Genomic DNA, 23,690 nt, shown 5'->3' with positions numbered 1-23,690 from the left:
TACTTTCTGTTGTGGAGATTTCTAAAAACTCTATAAAGTATTTCTCAAATGATTATTTCCTCCCTCCTTTAGCTAGAAATAGTCTCTAATTAGTGTATCTTCTGCAATGCTTTATATCAGCCTAGTAGACTAGCTATGTGATCGGCTTTAATGTATCTTGCCAATGTCTTTCTTGCCATTAAGTGTTGGACAGAACTTGTTAATGAAGTCATTTGCTTTTATAAGGTGGAGAAAGGATCGCCAGTGATAATAAGGTCCCCAGGGGATAGACACATATATCTGAGCTTCTATTAGATTTTAAAAATCTAGTAGCTAGGGAGCTGTGTGATGTGTAGCATGACAAATTAAGAAAAGCTGGGTCATTCCAGCTATAGGGAGGTCATCCACTATTTTTATCAGCTTGGAGGGGCTTTCTAATTACATTTACAGAGCTCTCATGTACTACCCACAATTTTGTTAACTCCCAAGAGTTTTACCCTATTATAATATACTTTCTTATGTAATTTGTCACAGGATTAAAAAAGCAGCAAATCAGGTAAACAAGAAAAGTATGTCTACACAGTAACAATGATATATGGGGGATGTATTGTTAACTAAATTATACATCTCAAAACTAATTCATGGTTTTGCAGAGTTAATTCCACGTGGCTCTTATGCAAAATGTTATAATACTGTTCTGGATAAAATGAAGACACCAATGGTACCTGTCACACAACCCAGCAGTGTATTAGGGGAAATCCGTACATAAAAGATCACAGAGGCTGCCGATGTTGATTGATCTGCTTCTGAAAATGTCAAATGTCTATGTTGTCCTTAACTACAAATACTCAGTGTCTGACCTCACACAAGCTTTGTTGTTAGAAACTCTGCCTTTACTCCTGATTTCCTAGGTGACTCAAAGCATTAAACCATTGAATCAGCATGATAGTTAAAAAAGGAGAGGTAAGCAATAGCAACCCTATAGGAACAGCAGCATATACTCACCTCTTCTTGCTCCTGAACTACTCTGTTTAGCTGCCAAAACCAGAGAAAGAAAGCTCTGGTAAGCTCCAAAAGGAACTTAATGGAGCTTGCACAGTGTTAAGAACTTCCACCCCAATGTAACAGAACCAATGTATTAAAGAGACACCAGAAAAGTCATATGAAAGAAGGAAAGTGAGTTTTATACTAAACTATATTTAAAAGTAGCAGTAGTTATCTTTGCTTCTGGTGGCTGAATGAAGTGCGTGTACTTGGTAAAGTTGTTAAGTACTTCTGGGGAGTAGAGGAATTTCAGTAACTGTATTGGATGAGAAAGTATAACCAGATGGGTTATGGTATGGAGGGCTTAAAGAAACTAAAAAGCCTTCAATATTCCACTGCAAAGCACAACAGTGTCTTTATAAAATAAAAGCCATGGTTATCTTACACTGCTTTAATGAAGGCCAACAAGCCTGAAATAGGTTCCACATGATATTTATCAAAGTAAATGGTTTATCATAGGTTCCACTGCAGAATTCATGGGTGCTGGTCTGGCTCATTGCACTTCAGCAAATCAGTCAGAAAAGAAATGAAATCATCACACTCTGGGCTGCAGCACCTTTTCTTGTTTATTGGTGTACCTCTGACATGCTTCACACTGAAAAGCCTAAAAGTGTATGCAGTTTAGAAAAAAATGGCTCCACAAAAATCAGGCTGTATTGAGCATCAGAAAAGGGAATTTAGGTGACTTTGATTGTGGCATGGTTGTTGGTGCCAGTTGGGTTTGGTCTGAGTATTTCAGAAATGGCTGATCCTCTGGGGTTTTTATGCACAGCCATCTCTATGGTTTACCACAAATAGTCCAAAAAAGCCAAAATATTTAGTCAGCGGCAGTTATCTGGGTGATAATGCCTTGTTAATGCCAGAAATCAAAGGAGAATGGCCCGGCTGGATCATTCTAATAGACAACAGTGATTCAAATAACCCCTCATCAAATAACCCCTCATCAAATAACCCCTCACAAATAACCCCTCATCAAATAACCCCTCACAAATAAGGTGTGCAGAAGAGTATCTCTAAATGCACAACACATCAAATTACCTAGCACTGAACCTATGTTTACCTAAAAAAGAAATTGTTGTGGAAACAATAGGCTATTTTGGCTAGTATATAAAAACATGCCATAGTAACCAATCTGACTTCATCTGTCGTAAAAGTTAAAAAAAACAATCCACTTCATTTCAAAGTCACTTAGTGTACACTATAATTTTAAACTTTCAGCATGTTTCATAATTTCATAAACTGCGATTTCCCTTTGGTGTACCTGTACACAGTAATGCACATGTTGGTGATGATTCAGCTAGAGCAACCTTTCTTGACATTTGTAACATGGAGGAACCCTTGATATAACTTTCAGGTCCTCAGGGAAGCCCTGCTATAAATTACTAAATCCACAGCTCATAGTACATTAGTGTGGTGGTCAGTAGGATGAATGCTTCTTACATTGCTGGCTACTTGGAAGGATTTCACCCTTACAGATAGCCAAAAAGTAAACTGGTGTCACCTAAACTGAAAGGCACAAATTTCTCATTGCTTAAGGAACCTCTAGCTACCTCTGGACAACAGAACCCCAGTTGAGAAACATGGAGCTAGACGTAACACAAGATTATTACCACTTTATTTCCTGTGGGACACTGTGTGACACTAATATTTTTATTTTTTATATATTATATAAATAAGCTATGTCCTGAATGAACTCCAGAGTTTGATTTTCTAAGCATGGCAATTGTTACATGATTTTACACTTTTAAGGGACCTTGTCTCCAGACCAAAAACTAGGCCAGCGCAAAGAGTAATTAGGCACCTCCAGAAGAGGAGAGATCTATGCTATTGCAAGAGGGTGTGGGATGTGTCAGGGAAGTGACTCACCTGAAATAGTCAAATTTGCTAGCAAGCTCAGAGACACTTTGAAAGTAAATAACAATAATTTGTGTAAAGGAAAAATAATGCATTTAAAACACTGTTTGATTGACAGACACAGAAATGGTGTAGGTTTATGAAAAATATTAAGGGAAATGTAGGTGACACAATTTTACAGCATTTCTTCTTGCCTTTTATTACAGGTTTAATCTGGAGCCTGGATATGATTTTCTGCATATCTATGATGGACCAGACTCACTGAGTCCACTGATAGGAAGTTTCTTTGGCTCCCAGCTTCCTGACCGGATAGAAAGCAGCAGCCACAGCCTGTTCATTGCTTTTCGAAGTGATGCTTCTGTTAGCAGCGGAGGCTTTGTCATTGACTACACAGGTAATATCCTTCAATTTGATGCAAATTTGGTATGCCATCTTATTTTCATTGGAATAAAACTTGAGCGTTACCATCGATTGTGCACAGTTGTACAGACTCCTCTCTTGTAGCAAAATTGTACACTGGGAGCTTCCCATAGGCATCATCAGATAAAGCCTGCCTTATTTCCTGGCTAGAAGGCATCCAGCATCATCTAGTCTTTTCTTCCCTAGCCTGACTGTCCCCAGCCCACCTTTATTGGGATTGCAGTTCTTTCAATCAATCATGGAGGCTCAGCCTTACTCTAGGCTTACCTAAAGCAGTCTGCATACAAATTACCGGAAGAAACACTCATTTCTCTGGATAAAAATGTACCTATATTCACCTATTAATTATCACTCTATTCACCTATGGTTAATTTTCACATAACTCCTTCCATGAGCAATCCTACTGCTTGGTTTAGGGCTAGGGGTTCTTGAAATGAGTACTAAACCAAGGAGCTATGATGTTTTCAGAAAGCTATATACAGCACCTTGACAGACTTTTCCACCATCTATATTCTACCTGCACTACAAAGAGGCACAGTGATAATGGCATGTCATGAAATAAGAAATGTTCATTTTAAAGCTGTTAATGGCATGTTGATGTTACACGTTGATATACTTGAGGGACGTTGCAAGAAGTGTACAAAATTGGAGCAGTGTGAGTCACAAGCCAAACGCGCGGCTTGTCGTAGCAATCTATGAGCATGGTTTAAAATGTGGTTATGTAAAAAAAATAGTAGTAGTTTTTAGTATAGTTATCACCTCCACATACTCACCCAAGCAAGTTTCCCCCAAGTCTTCTACTATTTGGCTTACCTGTCCTCATTATTCTGAGATCCTTCACTGCTGAGCCCTGCATACACCTGGGACTGCATTATAGTCTACCCCTGTAAATAGAAACAAAGCCTCAAACCATATGAATATCCCCCTCAGCAGCTAGCCTCTAGCTCATAACATTATAAATAATTACTGTTTGCTCATCTAGTGAAGCTGTGGCAGCATTCATTTATCCTTTGTTTATTTTTTATACGTCAGTAGTTATTTATATTCTGGGCACATATACATAAGTGTGAAATGTTCATTTACTATTGTTTTACATGCTCATCATGCATCTCAGACTTTCTGATTTTAACATCTGTTTCTGAAGTATCACAATGCCATGGGTCCTTCCTTCACAGCAGTATCTAATTTACAAAATATTGATGGCATTTATGACACATGCAGCCGGCAGTTTTTCCAGTGACGTTCCCTTTGAAAGGGATGGGTGGCATATTGCACAAAATTTACAGCGGTAATAAAAAGTTAGGTGACTGCTATAAGGACAGATAAATATTACAGTAAAAGATACCCAGGAGCATATTAAGGGTTGTAATAGGTTAATTTGTGATTTGAATAAATGTACAGACAGAACAGCTCTCATCCACACAGGAATTTCATTAATTACTCTCGAGATTAGGTTAGTTTATTGTTTCATAACATTAGTGAAGTTATAACTTCATTTGTGGAGCACAGAACAGAAAGGTTAATGGTATCTTCAATATTTCACCTAATAGCTTTTATCATCTTTAAATAGGTATGATGAATGTTTCATTTTTGGTTATAAAATGTGACTTTGATTCTCCAGCTCCAGATATTAGTTTAACTGAAAGTAGAGATTCTACTCAGAAAAGAACACACCTTAATGGCTAAATAATCCAAAGTCCACATAGCAGAAAGTTTGCCTTTAAAACCTTAATATGTTTTTAAATCAAGAGGAATTGCACAGGTACTTAAATATAGGGTGAGTTATGACAGCTGATTAGGCCCTCTCCAAGACTGGAGAAGGTAAACTAACATGGGAGAGCATTGGATTTCTTTAAAAGTATTTGCTTTTATTTGGCAAATATTGTCAATCATGAACCAGATTCTCATGTAGTAGTCTATTGTCTGCAATATTGGAGAGCTTTAATAAATCATGCCCTGTATGACCGGGAGGATCAGGGGGTTGGAAGATATCAGTCAGTAACTGTAAAACAGTTGGCATATTATTTTAAAGTAAATAAATCTTGGCAATACCTAGTTCTGATAGAGATAACCAGTAAGCCCTGCTTGGGTTTTTTGTCAGTAATTATCTTTTGCAGAATCTCGATTTGTCTTGACTATTAAAATGACCAATCCTGATTCAGTTTCTTTTGGTAACTTGCCAGTTGTAATACTACAATATTATCTAGCCTGAGTAGAAAAACAGGCATGCTGTAGAGTGGGACCCTTGTTCTCTGTGTGGGAGCACTAGTCTCACATGCACTGTTAGAAGGAGGGTAACAATAGCAACCTCCACAAAATGTTTTTTTTTCACCTAATTAATTTTAGACACATCTGTTTAAAGGGTCACTCTAACCATACAGCCAAATGGGATATCTGTTCTGAATCTAGCTGCCCCACTAAATATAGGACCATAATAACAATATACAAATTGCTTATAACCTAGTGCAGTGTTTCCCAATCAAGGTGTTGCCAAACTCCAGAGGTTGTTAGGGGTTCTTTGAGCAATGAGCAGTTTGTGCTTTTTGGATCACTTTAATTGATGCCAATGATCCTTTTGGCTATCTGTAAGGGTGAAATTCTTCCCACTGACCACCACACTTATATACTGTGAGCTGTGGATATAGTAATTATAGCAGGGGTTCCCTAAAACCTGAAAGTTATTTTATGGGTTCCCCTATGTAAAAAAAAAAGTTGAGAAACACTGGCAGTAGAGCATTAGGTCCAGGAGGTCTGACGACTTACCCCATAACCCAGCTAACAAAATGGTAGAGAGAGAGATTCATTTTTTTAGTCCTAGTATACTGGAAACTGTCTTTTATATTTGGTAATACATTTTTACCCTATTTTAAATCTCTTTTTGTGTTGTGGGAAAAACTGGATGATTATCCAATTATTAGATGTTTGCCTTTGTCCACTTCTATATAAAAATGTCCATGTGTAATACAACAATAAAGTGAGAACAAAGCAGGTGGTTCAAGCTGAGATGGTACAGATTTGTTCACACTCATCCTTTTTGGGAAAGCATTCAACTTAGTCTTTACCTGGTCTTACGTTGCAATAAAGGTCATTTAACTAGAAATGGACAATTTTTTTTCATATTCTGTGTTGAGTTTCATATGTCATTGTAATGTAATATCATAATGCAGTAATGTACAGGAAGAACTAAAGGCTAATGTTGTTCAAAGCGATACTGAATGTTACCAATTTAGAAATCATCTTGTTACAGAAATGTATGATTCTACCTCTAAAGGATGTCATTTTTAACCCTGATACAAGCTGAGAGGACATACTTTTCATTCACACAATAGTGAGTTCTCGGTGAAAACTCCTTCAAGAGATGTATTATGTCATATTAAGGATTCATTTTCAAATATTAAAATAAAAATCCATTTTCAAAGCTAGTAATAGAAAAAAATGGCCCTGATGTAAGTAGAGGGTTAGGATTTTGCTCTGTAGGGGGTATTCGATTGTGTGTGCGCTGTTGAAAGCTGTCACACTTCAGTGAAACACTTTTATGTCTGAGCGGATTCCATGCTTTATGGCTGTCTCCACATGAGCTGCACATGAACTGCTTTGTAAGTACAGAGCTCCAGAGAAGTAAGGTTTTTTTCTTGGTATACAATTGTTATTAGAAGATGCTAATGGTGCTTAATGATTTCAGCAGTTTAGTGATAACAATCTACAGAGAATGAGGAACCATGAATTTTGAATCTCTCTGCATTGCAGTCTCTTATCGTTTTTCTAATGTGACCAAGAAGTCACATGCTGGGGTCAAATCGGTGACTTCTGTCAGTTTAAAATGCATGCCATTACAAAATCCCAAATGATAACTCCTGGAGACGTGTTGAATGTTTAAATATTGAGCAGATTATCAGGCGAGGTGGCAGGGAGGAAGATAATTGTATTCTATTATATTCATTGGACATACTCAAACATTTTCCAGTTTAATACCAGAATATTAACTGCATTTCTCATGCTTTAGTTCCTGCAACCTTTTTGTACAGCATGAGAATTCTACATTTACCTGATATTGTGAACTGTCTTCAAAATAACTGTGCTCTTTTACCTCCGTCCTTCACTCTCTAAGTATAAATGAAAAACTATACTAGGGTACCCTATGTGATCTTATTTATGATTACAAAAGCATACTTAGGTGATCATTTAAAAATGTGATCAAGGGACTACTGTTTTTGAGTTTACCAGTGGGAGCTAAAAATACATTTTGTCATTGAATACTTACTGTATGTTGGTCCTAAACTCTGTACCTTAGTACATTACTTCCACGAAGCCTGGCCCCTAAATACTTTTGTACTAACCTTACACTTATTCCTTTATATCTCTAAAAGTACCAAAACACCATCAACTGTTATATATTCCTTACCACAGATCAACTACGTACATAACATTCAAAGTCTCTTCTACTTTTTTTTTTACCCCTAAATTAGAGCTATGCTCCCAAGTGCTCTATTCAAACTACAGGGAGTGGTTGGGAACCACTCTGTGCACATATTTGCACATAGCTGTGTTGTGGTGGTCACTTCTGGCTACCACAAATTCAAGGGCAACGTGCAAACTTCTGCTTTTATGCAGAAATGGCTACCCCATGGGGTGTAAGGTTTTTTTTCCTATGATCTTTGAGAATGAGTAACTTCACCTTTAAAGCACCCAGAAAGATAATGTGATATCCTGATTGTTAAGAATATGTAAATATTTTAATGTCCAGAGAATAGGCAAATATGCACAATATTTGTGCCTTGGTACTTACTTGGCAACCCTTAAATAAAAAAAGAATGACAGAAAATATTCATGACCCCACCTTGCCCTCATCTCATACCGTAACCTCATACCTAGAATTTTCTCCTATCCCATAAGGCCTATTTTCCTTTTTGCTGCAGTTGGCAATTTTCAATACTGAAGATAGTATATTTAATGCATCAATGCAGCTTTGTAATTTGAGCCCAGGTCAGCTTTTACTTCATGTCATGCTGTTTTCTGCACTGTTGTACTCTACTATACCCCATTGTATTGTGAACTCAGGTCCACATGTCTCAGGGAAGGTTTCCATAACAGTCTGGCACTGCAGAATGTAGGTTAGATTATGCTATTAATCAGGGGTGCCCAACAGGTGGATTGCGATCTACAGGTAGATCGCAAAGGCAACGTTAGTAGATACTGCGCACAAGAGTTATTAAGTCCAAGTTTTTATTGTTGGTAGATCATTTTGACTTTGTTTTTTTAAAAGTAGCTCACAAGCCAAAAAAGTGTGGGCACCCCTGCTAAAATTTTACCAGACTTAGGTGAGTCTTTGGTGGACATTACCAGTAGAGGTTGAGTATTACAACAAAAATTTTTTTTTATTGCGTTTTACAGAGCTGGCCTTCTTTTGTTCCATAAAAAAAAATTTTCCTTCTTTTTCCTCCTAGAAAATCCGAGGGAATCCTGCTTTGACCCAGGAGCAATAAAAAATGGGACCCGTGTTGGGAGTGACCTAAAGCTAGGCTCCACTGTAACATACTACTGTGACAGCGGCTATGAGGTTGATGGAGCATCCACACTAACCTGTGTAATGGGAGGAGATGGAAAGCCAGCCTGGAACTACCCTCGCCCTTCATGTATAGGTAATGCATATTTTTACTCATAGCAGCTATAGGTAAATTAGCATTAACCACTGGAAACATGCCAAAATATTATGTTTCATAATAAACATGATTTTTTGTCATCAGAATCATGCTTTATACTTACTAAAGAATACTTGTCCAAACAAAAATGTTTCTGTATCAACCAAAGTCAGAGCTGTTTGGATATGTAATTTTAAAAATATTAACAGTTTTTTCTGAAGCTGGCAGACAGCTGATATGCAAATTAGCTCAGCTTCTAAAGCAGACACCCAAAATAATTTTCTTGTTTGTGCCATTCATGTTTTATAATTATTAGATGTCATTGAGTACAACGCTACGTCTATGTATACTCCTACATTGCATACTTGATACGTACCACAGCAAAGTCCCGTTCACAAAATCATGTTCTTCACACATTTAAGAATAATACAATTCTATAAAAAGACTTATTATAGTTGTTGTTACTGAGATTGATTTTGTGCTATGTTATTGTGCATGCAGTTTGCAAGCAAACATTTGTTAGTGGAGTTCTTCTGTAAATGAGGCTGACTTAATTGCAGATTGTTCCCCGCTTCTATTGTGCAGAAACGATGGCAGGCTGCTGCATTAAAGCAGATCTGCTGTTATATATATTTATTTGTTTCTATACATATTTATGTTAAAAGCATGCATGTTAAGCCCTGTGCAGACGTCTGATGGATGTCAGAGGATTGTTACAGAAAATGATCTTTTGTGATCATCTTCAGTGACAGATGAGCAAACGAGCGCTGTACAGACAACACCATTCTGTGCTGTGAGCAAGTACCCCACTGTGCTCTTCCCATTAAAATGCACAATGGTTACTATGATGGACTTAGGGGGACTGTTATACACGTCAGATTTTCACTCAAGATAAGCACAAATGTTCATCTTGAAAGCATAATATTTGATGTGTGTACATAGCTTTAAATAATATGTAAGTGTATCTATACTAGAGATCACAACACATCCCCTGGCCATTCCTTAATCTTCCTATTTTTGTTTGCACACCGTCCAGATTCACTATGTACTTTATTATGTAAGATGCTGATTCTGAGGTGAAACGTCAATGTATATACCGATGCCTCTGTATTATTGTATGTTGTGTTACACAGATCATACTCATGTTGTTGCCTCTCACAATGGAATAGGGGAACCTGGGTAATCCAGCAAACCTGGATCTTAATTTCATAAAAATCATTTACTATTAGTTGGCTAAATGTTGGTCACTAAAGTTGGGTAAATGTTTTCAGTCCTGGACCAGATCTATTCCAGGTTTGCTGGATCGCCTAGGCTCTCTTAGGATATTCTATCTTCTCCAGTCTTGGAGAGCATTACTATATTAGGCTCATTGTGACAGAGTTACAGCGTACAGTCTCTGCAAGTGATCACTGGAGAGGAGGGGCTGGATAAATGGTTTGCCATGAAGTAGACTGATTACCCCTAATGTTACAGTACTAAATCTATGTTATGTTCATATGCACTGAGAGTTTCTACGTTTAAATTGCACCAACAGCCTCTAATTCCTCCTCCCTCCCCGGTTCTCATAGCAGCTGCATGGACTACTACAACTATAATTATGTCACTGCTTGAACTGTGTGAAGAGTTATGGGAGAAACAATGAGTCGGTCACATGAGCACAGAATGAGATTTATGGGGCATTAGAGTATTGTTGCCATGGTTGCAAGATGTGAATTTTGTGTCATTCCTTAAGAATAATAGCTTTTGTAGCAGTTGTATATGTCATATCAATGAATGTTTTATAAATATATAGGAATAAATATTCTTATAGACGTGCTATTTACTTTTATTCATTTAGGCAATGAAAGTTGTCAGTGCCAGAGTATGTGAACATCGATGCCATATTTCATTTAAATTTACTTTTTCAGCATCTGTCTTTGTAAAGTGGAATGCACCATTTTCTCCCAGTTTGTTCTCTTTACAACATAACAATTGCCTGCAATTGTATTATAAGGGTTATTTGTAATTGGGAAGCCAATACTTCAAACAAACATATAAGAATGTATGTTGCATTTAGGACATGAGTGGATGTTCTTCTTCTGAAGAATTGAAATGACCAATCTTTTAACAGACTTTTTGCAACTCTTTTGATATTTACTGCTACCTGTTAACAGTCCCTGCGGTTTTTCATATCAGACATTTACAAAGTGTAATGGTACTTGTGAGCATTGGGCAGAAGCAGCTCAATAAATGTAGTACTTAACTCTAAAATGAAATACAATTACACATCTCTGTTGGGTGCAGGTCTGAACATTTTCCTTTTATATACAATATGTAATGCTCAGTAGAGAGGGTTTTTCCACATTATTTTTGCTGTGTCTATTAATGGTTTTACTAGAATGGCAGGAATATTTGAAAATTAGTCAAAATATGGTAAACATAATATATTATTATTGCAGTATTACTAATTCACCTAACTAGTCCACAGAATGTTATTGTTTACTGAGGTCAGCCCTATGGTGGGAATATAAAATTCAGGCATGACTGTTAGTGCCCAGGGCCAGATTTCTCATAAGGCCTAGGATACCATGAAAACAATGGGCAGCTTTTCTCTGGAAGTATACATTGCAGAGTTAGTAGGGTTCAAAGGTTAGGATCTGCCTATAACTGACTGTATGCATTGTTTGGTACCTGTAATTTCTGCTTTTTGGAAATCGTGAGCAGGTAGTAGTATTTACAGACCTTCTCTGCTTTATTTGTGCATATTTTATGGTGGGGTGGACACAAGCTCTTGGCATAGGGAGAAAAAAGTATGAACCCAACTCTGCTGGTGTCAGAAGATAATCTCAAACACCTGTTATGTCTAGAAGAATTTCTTTTTAGTAAGTGACTTTACATTATGTTCCTATTCACTAGCTCCCTGTGGTGGACAGTACGTCAGTCAAGAAGGAGTAATTCTTTCCCCCAATTACCCCAGCAACTACACATCTGGGCAGAGTTGTTCCTACTTCATTGTTGTTCCAAAGGATTATGGTAAGAAATGAAAACAGGGAAAATATTTTCAATGTTTGATACTGTTTAGCAAAGCTGAACTCTGGAAAAACATTTAAACAAACCATAAAAATACGTTTTTAGGAGCTGCTTTACCTTGCAAAAGAATTTGTATTCCTGTCCATCCAGTGTTGAGATTTTTACATCCTTGTCAGCATGGTGGCTTGACTTTTCATTACTGTAGTTATGCAATACAATTGGTTCACTTCCAGGCTCCTAGCCTGTGTTTGGAGAGTGAAGAAGCAGTAACAAGTTTAGGTCTTATACTCTCTTTTCCTCCTTTTGTTTTTTAGCAATGTACATGTAGCACATCTGAATGGCCCCCAGTGTTGGTTTCTTTCTTCTAGTCTAATTGCTTCTGTAGCAGACATATGCATGAGGCTTAAGTCAAATTAAAAATGTGTTTATAAATACAAAAAAACACACTTGATTAATTGCTGCTATTAAAAGTTGCTTGGAGATCAGCTTGATGCTGTTCTAGATTTTGAAATCGCCTACACATGTTAGTACATGGTTTCATAGCAGGACATCACCGGCGCATAAGATGACCCTGCTGACTTGATCCTGGTGCTCCATTTTCATCCTCCCAAAAATAGCCTGTTTAAATGCCTTGAGCCTGGCCCTGTTTGTGATACTACATTACTTTTTGAGCAGGAGTTTTCTTTTTTTCTCCAAAACTGTTTCTTCCTCTATGTTCAGGTTATGTAACTGTTCTCTGTTTGATTTCTGAAGTGGTGAGAAAAATACAAAAATAAAAAAATCTTCAAAGTCACTATTGATCAATAGACGCATCTCCCTGGGCTGGTTCAATACACACCATGTACTGTAGTCCCTCCCTGCTTTAACCGCTTGCTAACACATTCATTACAAGTTAAAGGAAAGGCAAATAGTTTTCAGAGAATGGCTCTCATCATTTTGAACTGGAATACAATTCTCTCTGGCTAACATTATAAGGCAAATCGCTGTGTCACACCTTGATGATTTTTTTGACCGTACATTGGTTTCTATTTCTTGGTATTTCCATCAGAAAGCATGTCTTTATAATCATAAGTAGTATATGATTTTTCCCAGTGTTCGAGCAACTGAGTGATCATTTTGACATACTGTGAATATTTGAAAGCAAGGAGAACTGTGCAGCATATAGCTATTTTTCTCTTCTAGCCTTATGCCGTGTAAAATAGGCACATCAGTATTGCATAATATGTATGATGTGGATATAAGCTAGCAAAGCAATCGGTGGCCCAGGGGAGCACAGCATCATCTCCATGTTTACATTAACTTGATTCAGGAACTTTATCCTCCTGCCGGCTTTCCCAGACCCTGACTCTTTCATTTCCTTGTAAACTAGTGTGAAATCTAAGAAATGATTATTTATATGGATTTTAAACATCCATCACATAGCTATATGGGTGCTATAGAAGTGCTCTCTGATGCATTGATTATGTGCCATACTTTAAGAAGACCTTTTTTGCCTTAGTGATTGTGCTCACCAAAGCAAAGGGGCCCAGGGGCATTTCAAATGTTATACCCCTACTAACCCTGGATGAATAATACCTTGTTTCCCAGGTCACTGACCTGGAACAAAGAAGCAGTAGGAATTCAGACTTCACTTACCATGTACCTAAATTTAAAAAATTCTAACGTAGATCTGCTTGGTGTAATTAATCTCAATATATGAAGATGGTTTCATAAATTCTTCTATCTGAATGAAAAATGTGTATAAACATGACCTAAAAGTTCTGTGTCAATGTTATTAAGGCTGCTTTTTACAATATAAGTCTATAGGCTCTAATTATAAAACAGGGAATCTGAATGTTTCCTCAAACATTCCCTTGTGGGAATCCTCCAGATCCATGTGTTTCAATGTAAGTAGTAATTGATTCCAGCCAGGGAATGTCAGATTCCCTGTTTTATAAATAGAGCTCTATAATTCAGTCAGTCGAAAATGCTGCATTCAAAGGGTGACCTATTCATCTCACACTAAGCAGCTGAGGGTTCCCTCTAGTGTTTAATCTACATATATTTATTGAACAGAATAATAAAAATATTGTACAAACATTACTGCACAACATAATTTTAGGCAAACATGAGAAAAAATGTACAGCTCCAAGGGAGCTGTAGACAGGAATGTGGCTGCACAATTAAGGGCTACCACAAGGGATCATTCATTAACAGCTCAGTTCTATTTGTCTATGCTCACTGGTAACACACTGGTAACAGAAGTGAAGATAGAATCCAGGGCTCTCACAGCATACATCTTTTCTTTATTGGCAGTTTCACAAAGGCTTAAAAACAATTAAAACATCTCCATTCAATGACTGGAGAATTTAAATTTCTTGTGCAGACAACAGGCTTTTACAAAGTACATTAAAAAAGCATTGAATTTTAAAATTATCTTTTAAACCCTGTAATTAAAGCAGGCACTGAAAATACATTAAAGCTGAGGACATGAGCACAACTCACATTTTCCAGGAGAGATTAGAATTGCTAGCCTACATATTTCTTGCATGACAAGCTTTCCTTCATTTCCAGATTATCACGTATAGTGTACATTTAAGGTATTCTGCACCTATGTTTCAATTAAATATTGTTTACCTAAAAAATTGAGAAAAACAGTAGAGTGAGAGATTGTGGTGTTTTTTTGTTTTTCTGTTTTTATCAGTTTTTAAAATGAATTTTTCAATTTGTCAATATGACTGTGTTTTTTCCTTTCCTCTAGTTGTGTTTGGGCAATTCACTTTCTTTCAAACAGCACTCAATGATGTAGTTGAAGTCCACGATGGACCTAATGAACAGTCCCGTCTTCTCAGCTCCCTGTCTGGATCTCATACAGGTTTGTGGCGCAAAAGAATGTGTTCTGTGCTAATTACAAAATGCAGTGTTTTTCCATACTGAACATCCACTTGAAATACCCCGGTGTAGACCATCTATTCCCATTAGTAGTACCCAGTGATTTTTTTTGTAAGAAAAAAGGTTGCGGAACTCACATTTTGTTAATCCTCCAGAGTCCGTTTCCCCCCTTCCTCCTATACATGGGTATGTGAGGAAAAGAGAGTAAGGAAAGCTTTTATGAGGGCTTTAGCATTGTAATTCTCCTTTGGAAAATCTGTCAAAAAAAGGTGCCGGAACTCCATTCCGGTGAGTTCAATGAGAAAAATGGCCTCGGTAGTATCCATTGATGTGGTTACTTTATCAGCACTCCCTAATTGTGATTAGGTGTTTTCCAAATTATCAATTTTGCTTTCTTCACCCATACTTACAAAGCATCCACGAAACCCATTTCAGGTATGCCACTGGTTTAAGAACTATTCTTTTAGCTCATGAATAGGTAAGGTAAAAGCCAAGATCAATAGTGTTTTTATATTTAGGTTTGCTGTAGTTTCTCAACTTAGATTAAAAGAATAATTCTGGAATTATTAGAAGAATAGGGTGCAAAGCAAAGGGTCTTTGTATGACCCCCAATAATTGACAGATGTACTGTATGGCCATGTCTGCCATGTCACTTTCCGCTGGAAGCCCTCTTTATCTTGAAACAATAATTGGACTTTGTGAGGGCCATTGCCCCCTTGTAGATTATTTATAAAATTTTTGAATAATATTTGTATTCCTTATAATTGTATACTTTAGTTTTTAAACATGAATTAAAATGATAAATTCCCATAGATAGTCCATTCCCCTCCCCCCCTTTTTAAAGCAAGAATTTGGTGATTCAGCAGAACCAAACTGATGACTCTTGAGCTATGACCAACTTTTGTTACATGTATGTGTGGCCCAATCTTCAACCAACCCTCCAATGGATTTTCAATCTCCACAGTCTCTCATATATGAAGCAATCATTTAAATCAACATTCTGTCCTATCTATTTCATATAAGATTCGATTTACATCTGCCACAGTATTCACTATAGCTTATCATAATGTATCTTTATTAAAACCAACACAGCCTGCCTTAGGCGGAAACTTTTATTTATCCCACATACACATTGTTTTAGTCACATGTTCCAAATACTCCTTTTTCATACAGGAGTAACAAAAGGTCACTGTTGGTTAATAATGAATTATAAAGATGTTTCCTAACATTGCTTATGTGTAAGCTTACAATGTGGTGCTGATCATATCTGTTTTTCTAATGCAGCTTTCACCTATGGACCAAATATATGGATAATTCATCTCATTCTCTTTTTTTATGCTCAGTTGATCACTGACACATAATATATCACTTATTGGCCCACTATGCTGACGTCAAAGTGGCTTGCTTTTTGTTTTAGATATTTTCCTAACCAAACAACCAGAAAACGTAAGTCTAAAAATTAGGGAAATCTAAAAATACAAAAGTATTAGTAAAAAAAAGTATAATAAATCAAAAAATGCAAAATATATACGGCTTTCTGAAGACGTGACAGATGCAGAAGACAGAAGTTTTTATTATGACTTTTTTGAATATTGTATATAAAGTACAAAGTAATCAAAGCCATATGAGGGGTAATTGTTTCAGACCTGGATAAATATTTCAAAAAGCAGTAATTGGTATATCATTCTGCTATATTAGAATATCTTTATATGATACTAGGCCATATAACGCTCAACTGAGCTAAATACACACATTTATTTTTTTTATGGTATTCTCCATTTCAGTATCTCAAATTCATCTGTATTATCATTATATTTCACATCAGCAGCTTTACAGACATAAATCTGTTCAGTGTTCAAATCACATCTCCTTTTCCAGCCAGAATATTGCCTTCCCATGGCCAGAGTGTCAAGTGTTGTATGCTGCCTGCAGTCTATCACACGCACTGTGATCAGATCAGCATCCTCACTTAACAAATGCCAGCAGCAGGTTTATCTACAGGAGGCAGGTCTCCCCGCTCTGTAACACGTGCGCTCTGCCGTTACAGGTGAATCTCTACCTCTTGCAACTTCCAATCAGATTTTAATTAAGTTCAGCGCCAAGGGACAGGCGACAGCCAAAGGATTTCATTTTGTGTACCAAGGTAGGTGGCTAAATAGTGTGTCATGTCCTGTGGCCATCCAAGCAGTGCATGAAACCAACAGGGACTTTCATGCAGATATTAAAAACTGTCACATGGCTAGATTGGGTGATGGAATGGAATCCAGCGAGAGAGGGATTTGGCAAGTGCAAAGCTAAAAAGATTAGGCAGCTGCAACTCTTCAAATATACCTTGCAGCAATATATGTCATATTTGTCTCTGTGATTAAGGTTTGGGCTCTATACCAAAGCTTTATAAGATGCATAGTCTTTTTTTTATATAAACATGTCTATAGTTTTCAAGTATCTTACAAAGAATTAGACTTGAAATTTATTTTGTAGCCATAAATTATGATTTTTCAGGCAGTCACATCCTAATTTATCATTATTTTGCAAGAATTGTTAGTATGCTGGTATTTTTTTTTTTTTGTCTTGAGCTGAAGAGCCAATAAAGGGGTGCAGTAGAAGCCTTTATCATAAAATTTAAAAACGTGGGGGTGGGGGTAGTGTAATTTAGCAGGCTGCTCTACAGGGAAACACCGTGAGTTGATTTACTAAAGTAGCAGAGAATGTTCATATTGCAAAGTAAATGACTATTTACTTGTATAAGATTAATCTGTTTTTCTTTAGTATTGTAACATGCTCCCGCTTCTTATACCCCCCTGAAAGTCTTCTAACCACTGCTTTAACTAGGAAGTAGAGTAGCTTGTCTAAATGGAAGTATGAACAGCATTGTTCCAATCAACCCCATGGAAACTACATATCTTGCTGTTAACGTAGGACTTTCTGGATAAAACTGGGAGTAGACTAAGATTTAATATATGTATCACTGTTTCAAAGGATCAGGTACACTTAAAATACCTAGTCATGCACAATGGAAATTAAAAACACAGGGGATTTGCTTGCACATGATTTTATAATTTAAATATGCACTACTTCATCTTATTTACTACGCTTTGTAAACATGGACATGGCAGAGTAAACAACCTTAGAAAGTAAGCATTAGTCCGTATACTGCAATGAATCAGGATCCTATTCCAGAGAAATAGTATATTGCCTCTTGGACCTAAGTGTGTCACAAAAAATAATTTATGTTGTTTTGGTAATGCCATAAAGTTGGTGACTGGTTGGTACTGGTAATTCTTAATGGTTGATTTGGAGTAAAGGCAAGATGGCCTCAATAAAAGTTGCCCAATGTACTTGTGTATTACTGCCATGAGAAAAGAATGATCTGTACTTACAATCTCGGATACTCATTTATATCTGTTTGTTGGATCTTCATTATAATGTGAGCCACTGCTATATATCAAACAATGATAGACAAATAAAATCAGTAATAAAAATGGGTATTTGTAAATATTGCTTTTGAATTTTCATGAAAGATATATACTGTTCATCAATATACTAGTAATAATAGAGCAATGTGGCCCTTTTTCTGTTCACTAATACATGGTATTCCTCCAAATAATGGTTCCTTCTTCTATTCTATTTGTTCGAATTGCTCTGCCCCCAAGCTGTCCCTCGTACCAGTGCTACTCAGTGCAGTTCAGTACCAGAGCCCAAGTATGGACGGCGTATTGGAAATGATTTCTCAGTTGGAGCTGTTGTGAGATTTGAGTGCATTCCCGGCTATGCATTGCAGGGCTCCAAGAACATTGAATGTCAGGCTGTGATAGGAGCTCTGGCACAATGGAACACCTCAGTACCTTCTTGCATTGGTGGGTACTCAAGATCCAATTTCTTTTGTGTGTTTATGATTTGTACAATTAATGAATAATTGATTAAGTTATCATACTTGTATTCGATTTTCTGAATGCTCTTTCAAAACTGTTAAAAATTACCCATGCTTTTAGTCAGTCTAATGTTGATAATTGCATCACCTTTCTTTTCCTTTCACATTCTATACTGATTCTAGTTTGTTATCTACCATTTGAGTCTATTGTAGGCTTATTGAAAAGAACAAACTATGCCTCATTTTATTTAATGTCTGAGCAGAATCTTCAAATGTTGTAGGGGGGACATTGTTAAAAGCTCTGTTTTTCAGTTACAGCTTTGATTTGAACTTTTGCTTTCAGAATGGAGTAAACATGCTGTGATAGTCTAAGAATGCTCTTTTTATCTCCAATAATTACTACTGGGCCATGCCATTCAAGGAAAATCAAAGTATAAAGTGGGCCATGCAATAGCTCATTATATGCCAGTTTTCCTTTATTTTTGTAAAATGCAAAATGTCACATTTTACAATATTCCATAAATCACTTTACCTATTCACATATAAAGGAGCAAGCACATAACCATACAATAATTCTGAGTATTACAAGTTGTTATCATTGACTTTATTTTGGTAAAATTTTTTCTTTATTAGTTCCATGTGGAGGGAATCTGACTGAGCGTAAAGGAACAATCCTGTCTCCAGGATTCCCAGAGCCATACCTGAACAGCTTGAATTGTGTGTGGAAGATCACAGTACCGGAGGGAGCAGGAATCCAGGTAAATGTGCAATAGACTTGGACATACCCCGGGTTAACAGTTATCATTACACAAGGGCACAATAACCTTGATAACATTACTTGCGTAGGGCTCAGCCTTCTATAAAGGTAAATCTTTGTGTTCCTAGCTGAGAGGACAAACTGCTGCCTAAATTGCTCACAATGTAACCAGGAGTTTACACTATAAGTTTTATCTAAGCAGCAAAATTTACTAGAACACTGTATTGCAGTTCTCCCACCTATATTACTACCTAGGATAGTAAAAGCTTGGAACCAATTGTTAAAAGTGAAAGGCATGATTCTATATTTGCACCTATCTTGGTCTTCCTTGTCACTGCTTTTGTCCCCTCTACTACTCATCAATAGTGAAACTCTCTAAATGTAATAAAGTACAAATGTAAATAAATTCCCTTCTCTGCATTCTTTAATTATTTTTCTTCAACAATAATCGAGCACCAAATGAGTGTTCAAAGTAGATGCATCTTTTTGCCATATCCAATAAAGATTTTACACCTGTTTCCACTGCATTGTAAATACCAGAAACATCTGTTGCTTGCCAGGTTTGAAATAACCACAGCTGACCTGACACAACCCTGATTATTTAGAGGGTAGCTCTCAGAAGCTTCACCCATCAAATTCGGCTATGAAAATTGGTCTCCGGATGTGTGATGTGTGGGTTCTCCTGATCCTGGCATGGTAGCCCCCATGCTGAAGTGGGACCTAAAACAGTGCCTAGTGAAACCACACACTAACTTCTTTATTTATCTATGATGTATCTGTAATTTATCTAAGATAGCTGCTATACCTGGCCTATTTGAACTCCTTGTGACATTGATCCTAGATTTGATGACCCTATTTAAGGTGTGTCTCTGTGTCTCTGCATCTCTACCTTCACCAATGATTCCTGCCCCTGCTAAAGGAAATGGAGGTCTACTTGTGCAGAACATGCCCCTTCTGCTGATATATGTTGCAATCCTGACTCTAAATGCTGTGTCATTACCCTGATCACCTGGAATTACATAACCTTCCATAAACTCTAGCCTCCATTTCTGTTTCTGGAGACTCAACTCTCTGCTGACATTGGGAAAGGATACAGGCTTAGCCTTGATGGCTGCCTTTTACTTAAGTAACATGGGTTTGCTCCTGTGCTAACCATTTACAGTGCATGTAGGCCTTATTCACCTTGCATCTGCCAGTGTGTGGATCTCATTCAGCAGTTGCTCCAACATGGCTAACATAAATGTGTAACTCTAAGTACAAAAGTGAAAAATTAAGAATACTCACTAACAAAAATAAATAAGAAAGGTTTGCTTTTTTGTTGATGTCCAGAAGTTTAATCTGATAAACTCACCTGTCCGCTGTGACATCCCTTCTTATACAAACCTGCCTCTTTTCCAGCCCATCACAGTCAATTCACACAATGATTTGCATTTTTTTGCATTTTTTTACATTGCCTTGATATCAGGGTTGGTATGTATGACTTGACAAAGTACACCCATTTTCTCACTGAAAGGTAATCATTTTGTTTAACTTTAAAATGTTTACTTGCAAATTGTAAACATTATGTACTACAACTGAAAAAAGTACATTTATTTGTAAAACTTTAGCAAGTTTGCTAAGCGATTTTACATGAGTTTAATTTGTGGCCGCTTGCATTAATTAGCATCAGGTGTGACAAGGTGCAAATTACTATTTTTTCTGAACTAGCAAAGCAAGCTTTTACATGACAGGAAGCAAATTGCACTACATATATTCTGCTCACAGTCAGCTACATTACAACTACCAATGTTTAGCACACAAGAAAAATACCATGGCAAGACTGATAGATACATCTATAATGACATAGCCCTATAATCACAGTAAATGTGGCCTCTATTAATGAGTAAGAGCTTGTAGCTTGTTCAGTAAATTTGAAGTTATTATTCAGTGTCTTCCATACTTAAAACTAAACTAGCTGAAACAACTACATGCCTAAATTAAATTGTGTTTTTAAAGCAGATAAAAATCCATAATTTAGATCAGTTATGTAATCAATAATACGTAATTAGAGGTATCTGATATAACTAGCAGACGTGTCCAAATATATTTTTGTTTTATCCTTACAGACAATAAAACAATGGCATGACCTCATCTGCTCCTTCTATAGCAGACAATTTGTGTGAGTTTCATTGCCATCATTTCAACGATGAGAATGCTTTCGGAATAAGACAGAATATACTGTATATTATTATATAACTAAAGGCCTTAAAATAATTTTACTTTAAGTTCCACGTTATGAAAAATACAACATGCAATATGAGCAGGCAACTTTACCTAGCTACTTTATACAACTAAATATATTAAATATCCTGTACTAATATAAATTGACCCACCACTATTATGGCACAACTATATAGTAGCAACTATATGTATGTTATGTATTACTTTACAGAGAAGTCAACCATTAACCATCAACCATTAAGACATAAAGGGCCTGATTTATGAAAGTTCTCCAAGAAAACATGGAATAGATTTTTAAAAATCATTTGCAAACATTTTGAATCCTGGACCAAATCCATTCCAGGTTTGCTGGATCATCCAGCTTCACCGATTAAAGTGTATTCTCTCCAGCCTTGGAGAGCTTTCATAAATCAGGGCCAAAGAGTCACTGTATTCAGACTTAAGACCTTTATTTTGGATGGAAGCAACTTTGATATTATTCACAGCTGGTCCAGTTGCAAAGATGATATACTGTGTCATTGTCGCAAATATGCACTAATTGTATTCTTGGTTTCCTTTCTGACTTTATTCATCCACAATTATCTTCCTGCACTGCCCTGTTATGTAGCTTTTTTACACTTTATATGATATGATCATAACATTTGTAAATTTACATGTTTTTTGAGGATTTAGTTTTTAAATCTTACAATAAATGGTCACTTTATGATACTTTTAAAGCTCAGTGACTAGAATTAGTTGACAATGTATGGCATTGCATGTCTATAAATGCTGCTATAGTTTTCAGTTTATTTATCCTTGTGTTGAGTGTTTATGAGCTGTGAATATGTCAATAAACTCAATGCCCCGTTTACTCAGTCCCCAATTTAATGTTGTGTCCCTTCCATCAGTATGGTGGCCTGGACATTAAACAGAAAGCATTCGTAGGAGAGACTCCGCTGTGTGATATTTATGGCTTGTTTCTTAATTGAAGTTCAGTTTAATAGCTTTTTCAACTTGCTCTAGGGGACATTCCGAACATCACAGGCTCACACTGTCACCAAGTTTAATGTTTTGTGGTATGGCTGCCATGTTCATTCTTGTTAGGGGTAAAATATTCTTTCAATATAGTTTATACTTCTTTGGCTCATGAGGGCAAAAATGAGGTTTGCTGCTGAAAGCAGTATGCAGGTTAGTATGAATTTCATATATTGCCACTAGGGAGGTAAGACTGTGGGTTATAATATAGATAAGGGGCACCCAGCGCGATCAACCGGTAGATTGAGGAGGCCTGTCTTTCAAAATACAGTCTACCGCACACAGGGGTTATTAAGTCCAAGTTTTTTTTGTTGGTAAATCATAATTTGACTTGGTCATTTTAAAAGTAGCTCGCAAGCCAAAAAAGTGTGGGCACCCCTGATATAGATAGTTAATAGGGCAGTATATGTATATGGAAGAACCCTGAGTGAGGCATAGCTGTTCTATTTTATAATAATGCAATAGAAATCGCTGCATGATATTTTGGTTGGGAATTAGATACATTGTGTGAGCTTTGTATCCAAGCGAAGAAAACATGTTCTGACACCTTGTTTTATCTTTGTATTTCCTATCATACCCTGTTAGCCAGATCTCCTGCTGATGTTTGTCAGTATTATCGTGAAGAGCTGCCAGCATATATTTTCTTACCATATATTGCTCAACAAGTCCTAATTACATCTCATGGTGAAAATGTCCCTTTTGTTTTGCCAGATTTCATTCTATTTGATGGACAAGCCAAATAAAAGATTTAAAGGGGACTGGTGATTCCCTTTGACATATAAATGCACATACATTAGAATTTCTTACAGCACCTTGATGAGAAGTGTCTGCAAGGCCTTTTTTCTGAACTTCGTATAACAGTCAATGAAGTCTTTATTCTGACAGTGTCAGTTAAAATGTGTTAGATGAAACATTGACTGAATGTGGTGGACAACACAAGTAGAAATGCTTTAGGAATGTTTTATTCCTGCGGCCCATTCTGTTTAAGTCTTTTTAATAAAATATTGGCATT

At 36.7% G+C, this 23,690-nt stretch overlaps 1 protein-coding gene across 2 annotated transcripts in view; it reads left to right on the top strand.

Moving 5' to 3' along the window:
- Positions 1-23,690, top strand: part of CSMD2 (CUB and Sushi multiple domains 2) — a 576,326-nt gene that overhangs the window by 496,682 nt on the left and 55,954 nt on the right. For both annotated transcript variants that reach the window (XM_072418831.1, XM_072418823.1), the window contains 7 exons: positions 3,084-3,271; positions 8,742-8,936; positions 11,832-11,948; positions 14,686-14,799; positions 16,864-16,959; positions 18,470-18,673; positions 19,321-19,445. In XM_072418831.1, coding sequence (XP_072274932.1) covers positions 3,084-3,271; positions 8,742-8,936; positions 11,832-11,948; positions 14,686-14,799; positions 16,864-16,959; positions 18,470-18,673; positions 19,321-19,445 — 1,039 coding nt within the window. The remainder of the gene's footprint in view (positions 1-3,083; positions 3,272-8,741; positions 8,937-11,831; positions 11,949-14,685; positions 14,800-16,863; positions 16,960-18,469; positions 18,674-19,320; positions 19,446-23,690) is intronic.

This window comes from Pyxicephalus adspersus, chromosome 1 (genome assembly GCF_032062135.1).
Source record: "Pyxicephalus adspersus chromosome 1, UCB_Pads_2.0, whole genome shotgun sequence".
NCBI lineage: Eukaryota > Metazoa > Chordata > Amphibia > Anura > Pyxicephalidae > Pyxicephalus > Pyxicephalus adspersus.
Note: the sequence above shows the minus strand (reverse complement) of the source record. Positions and strands in the feature narration are given on the sequence as shown.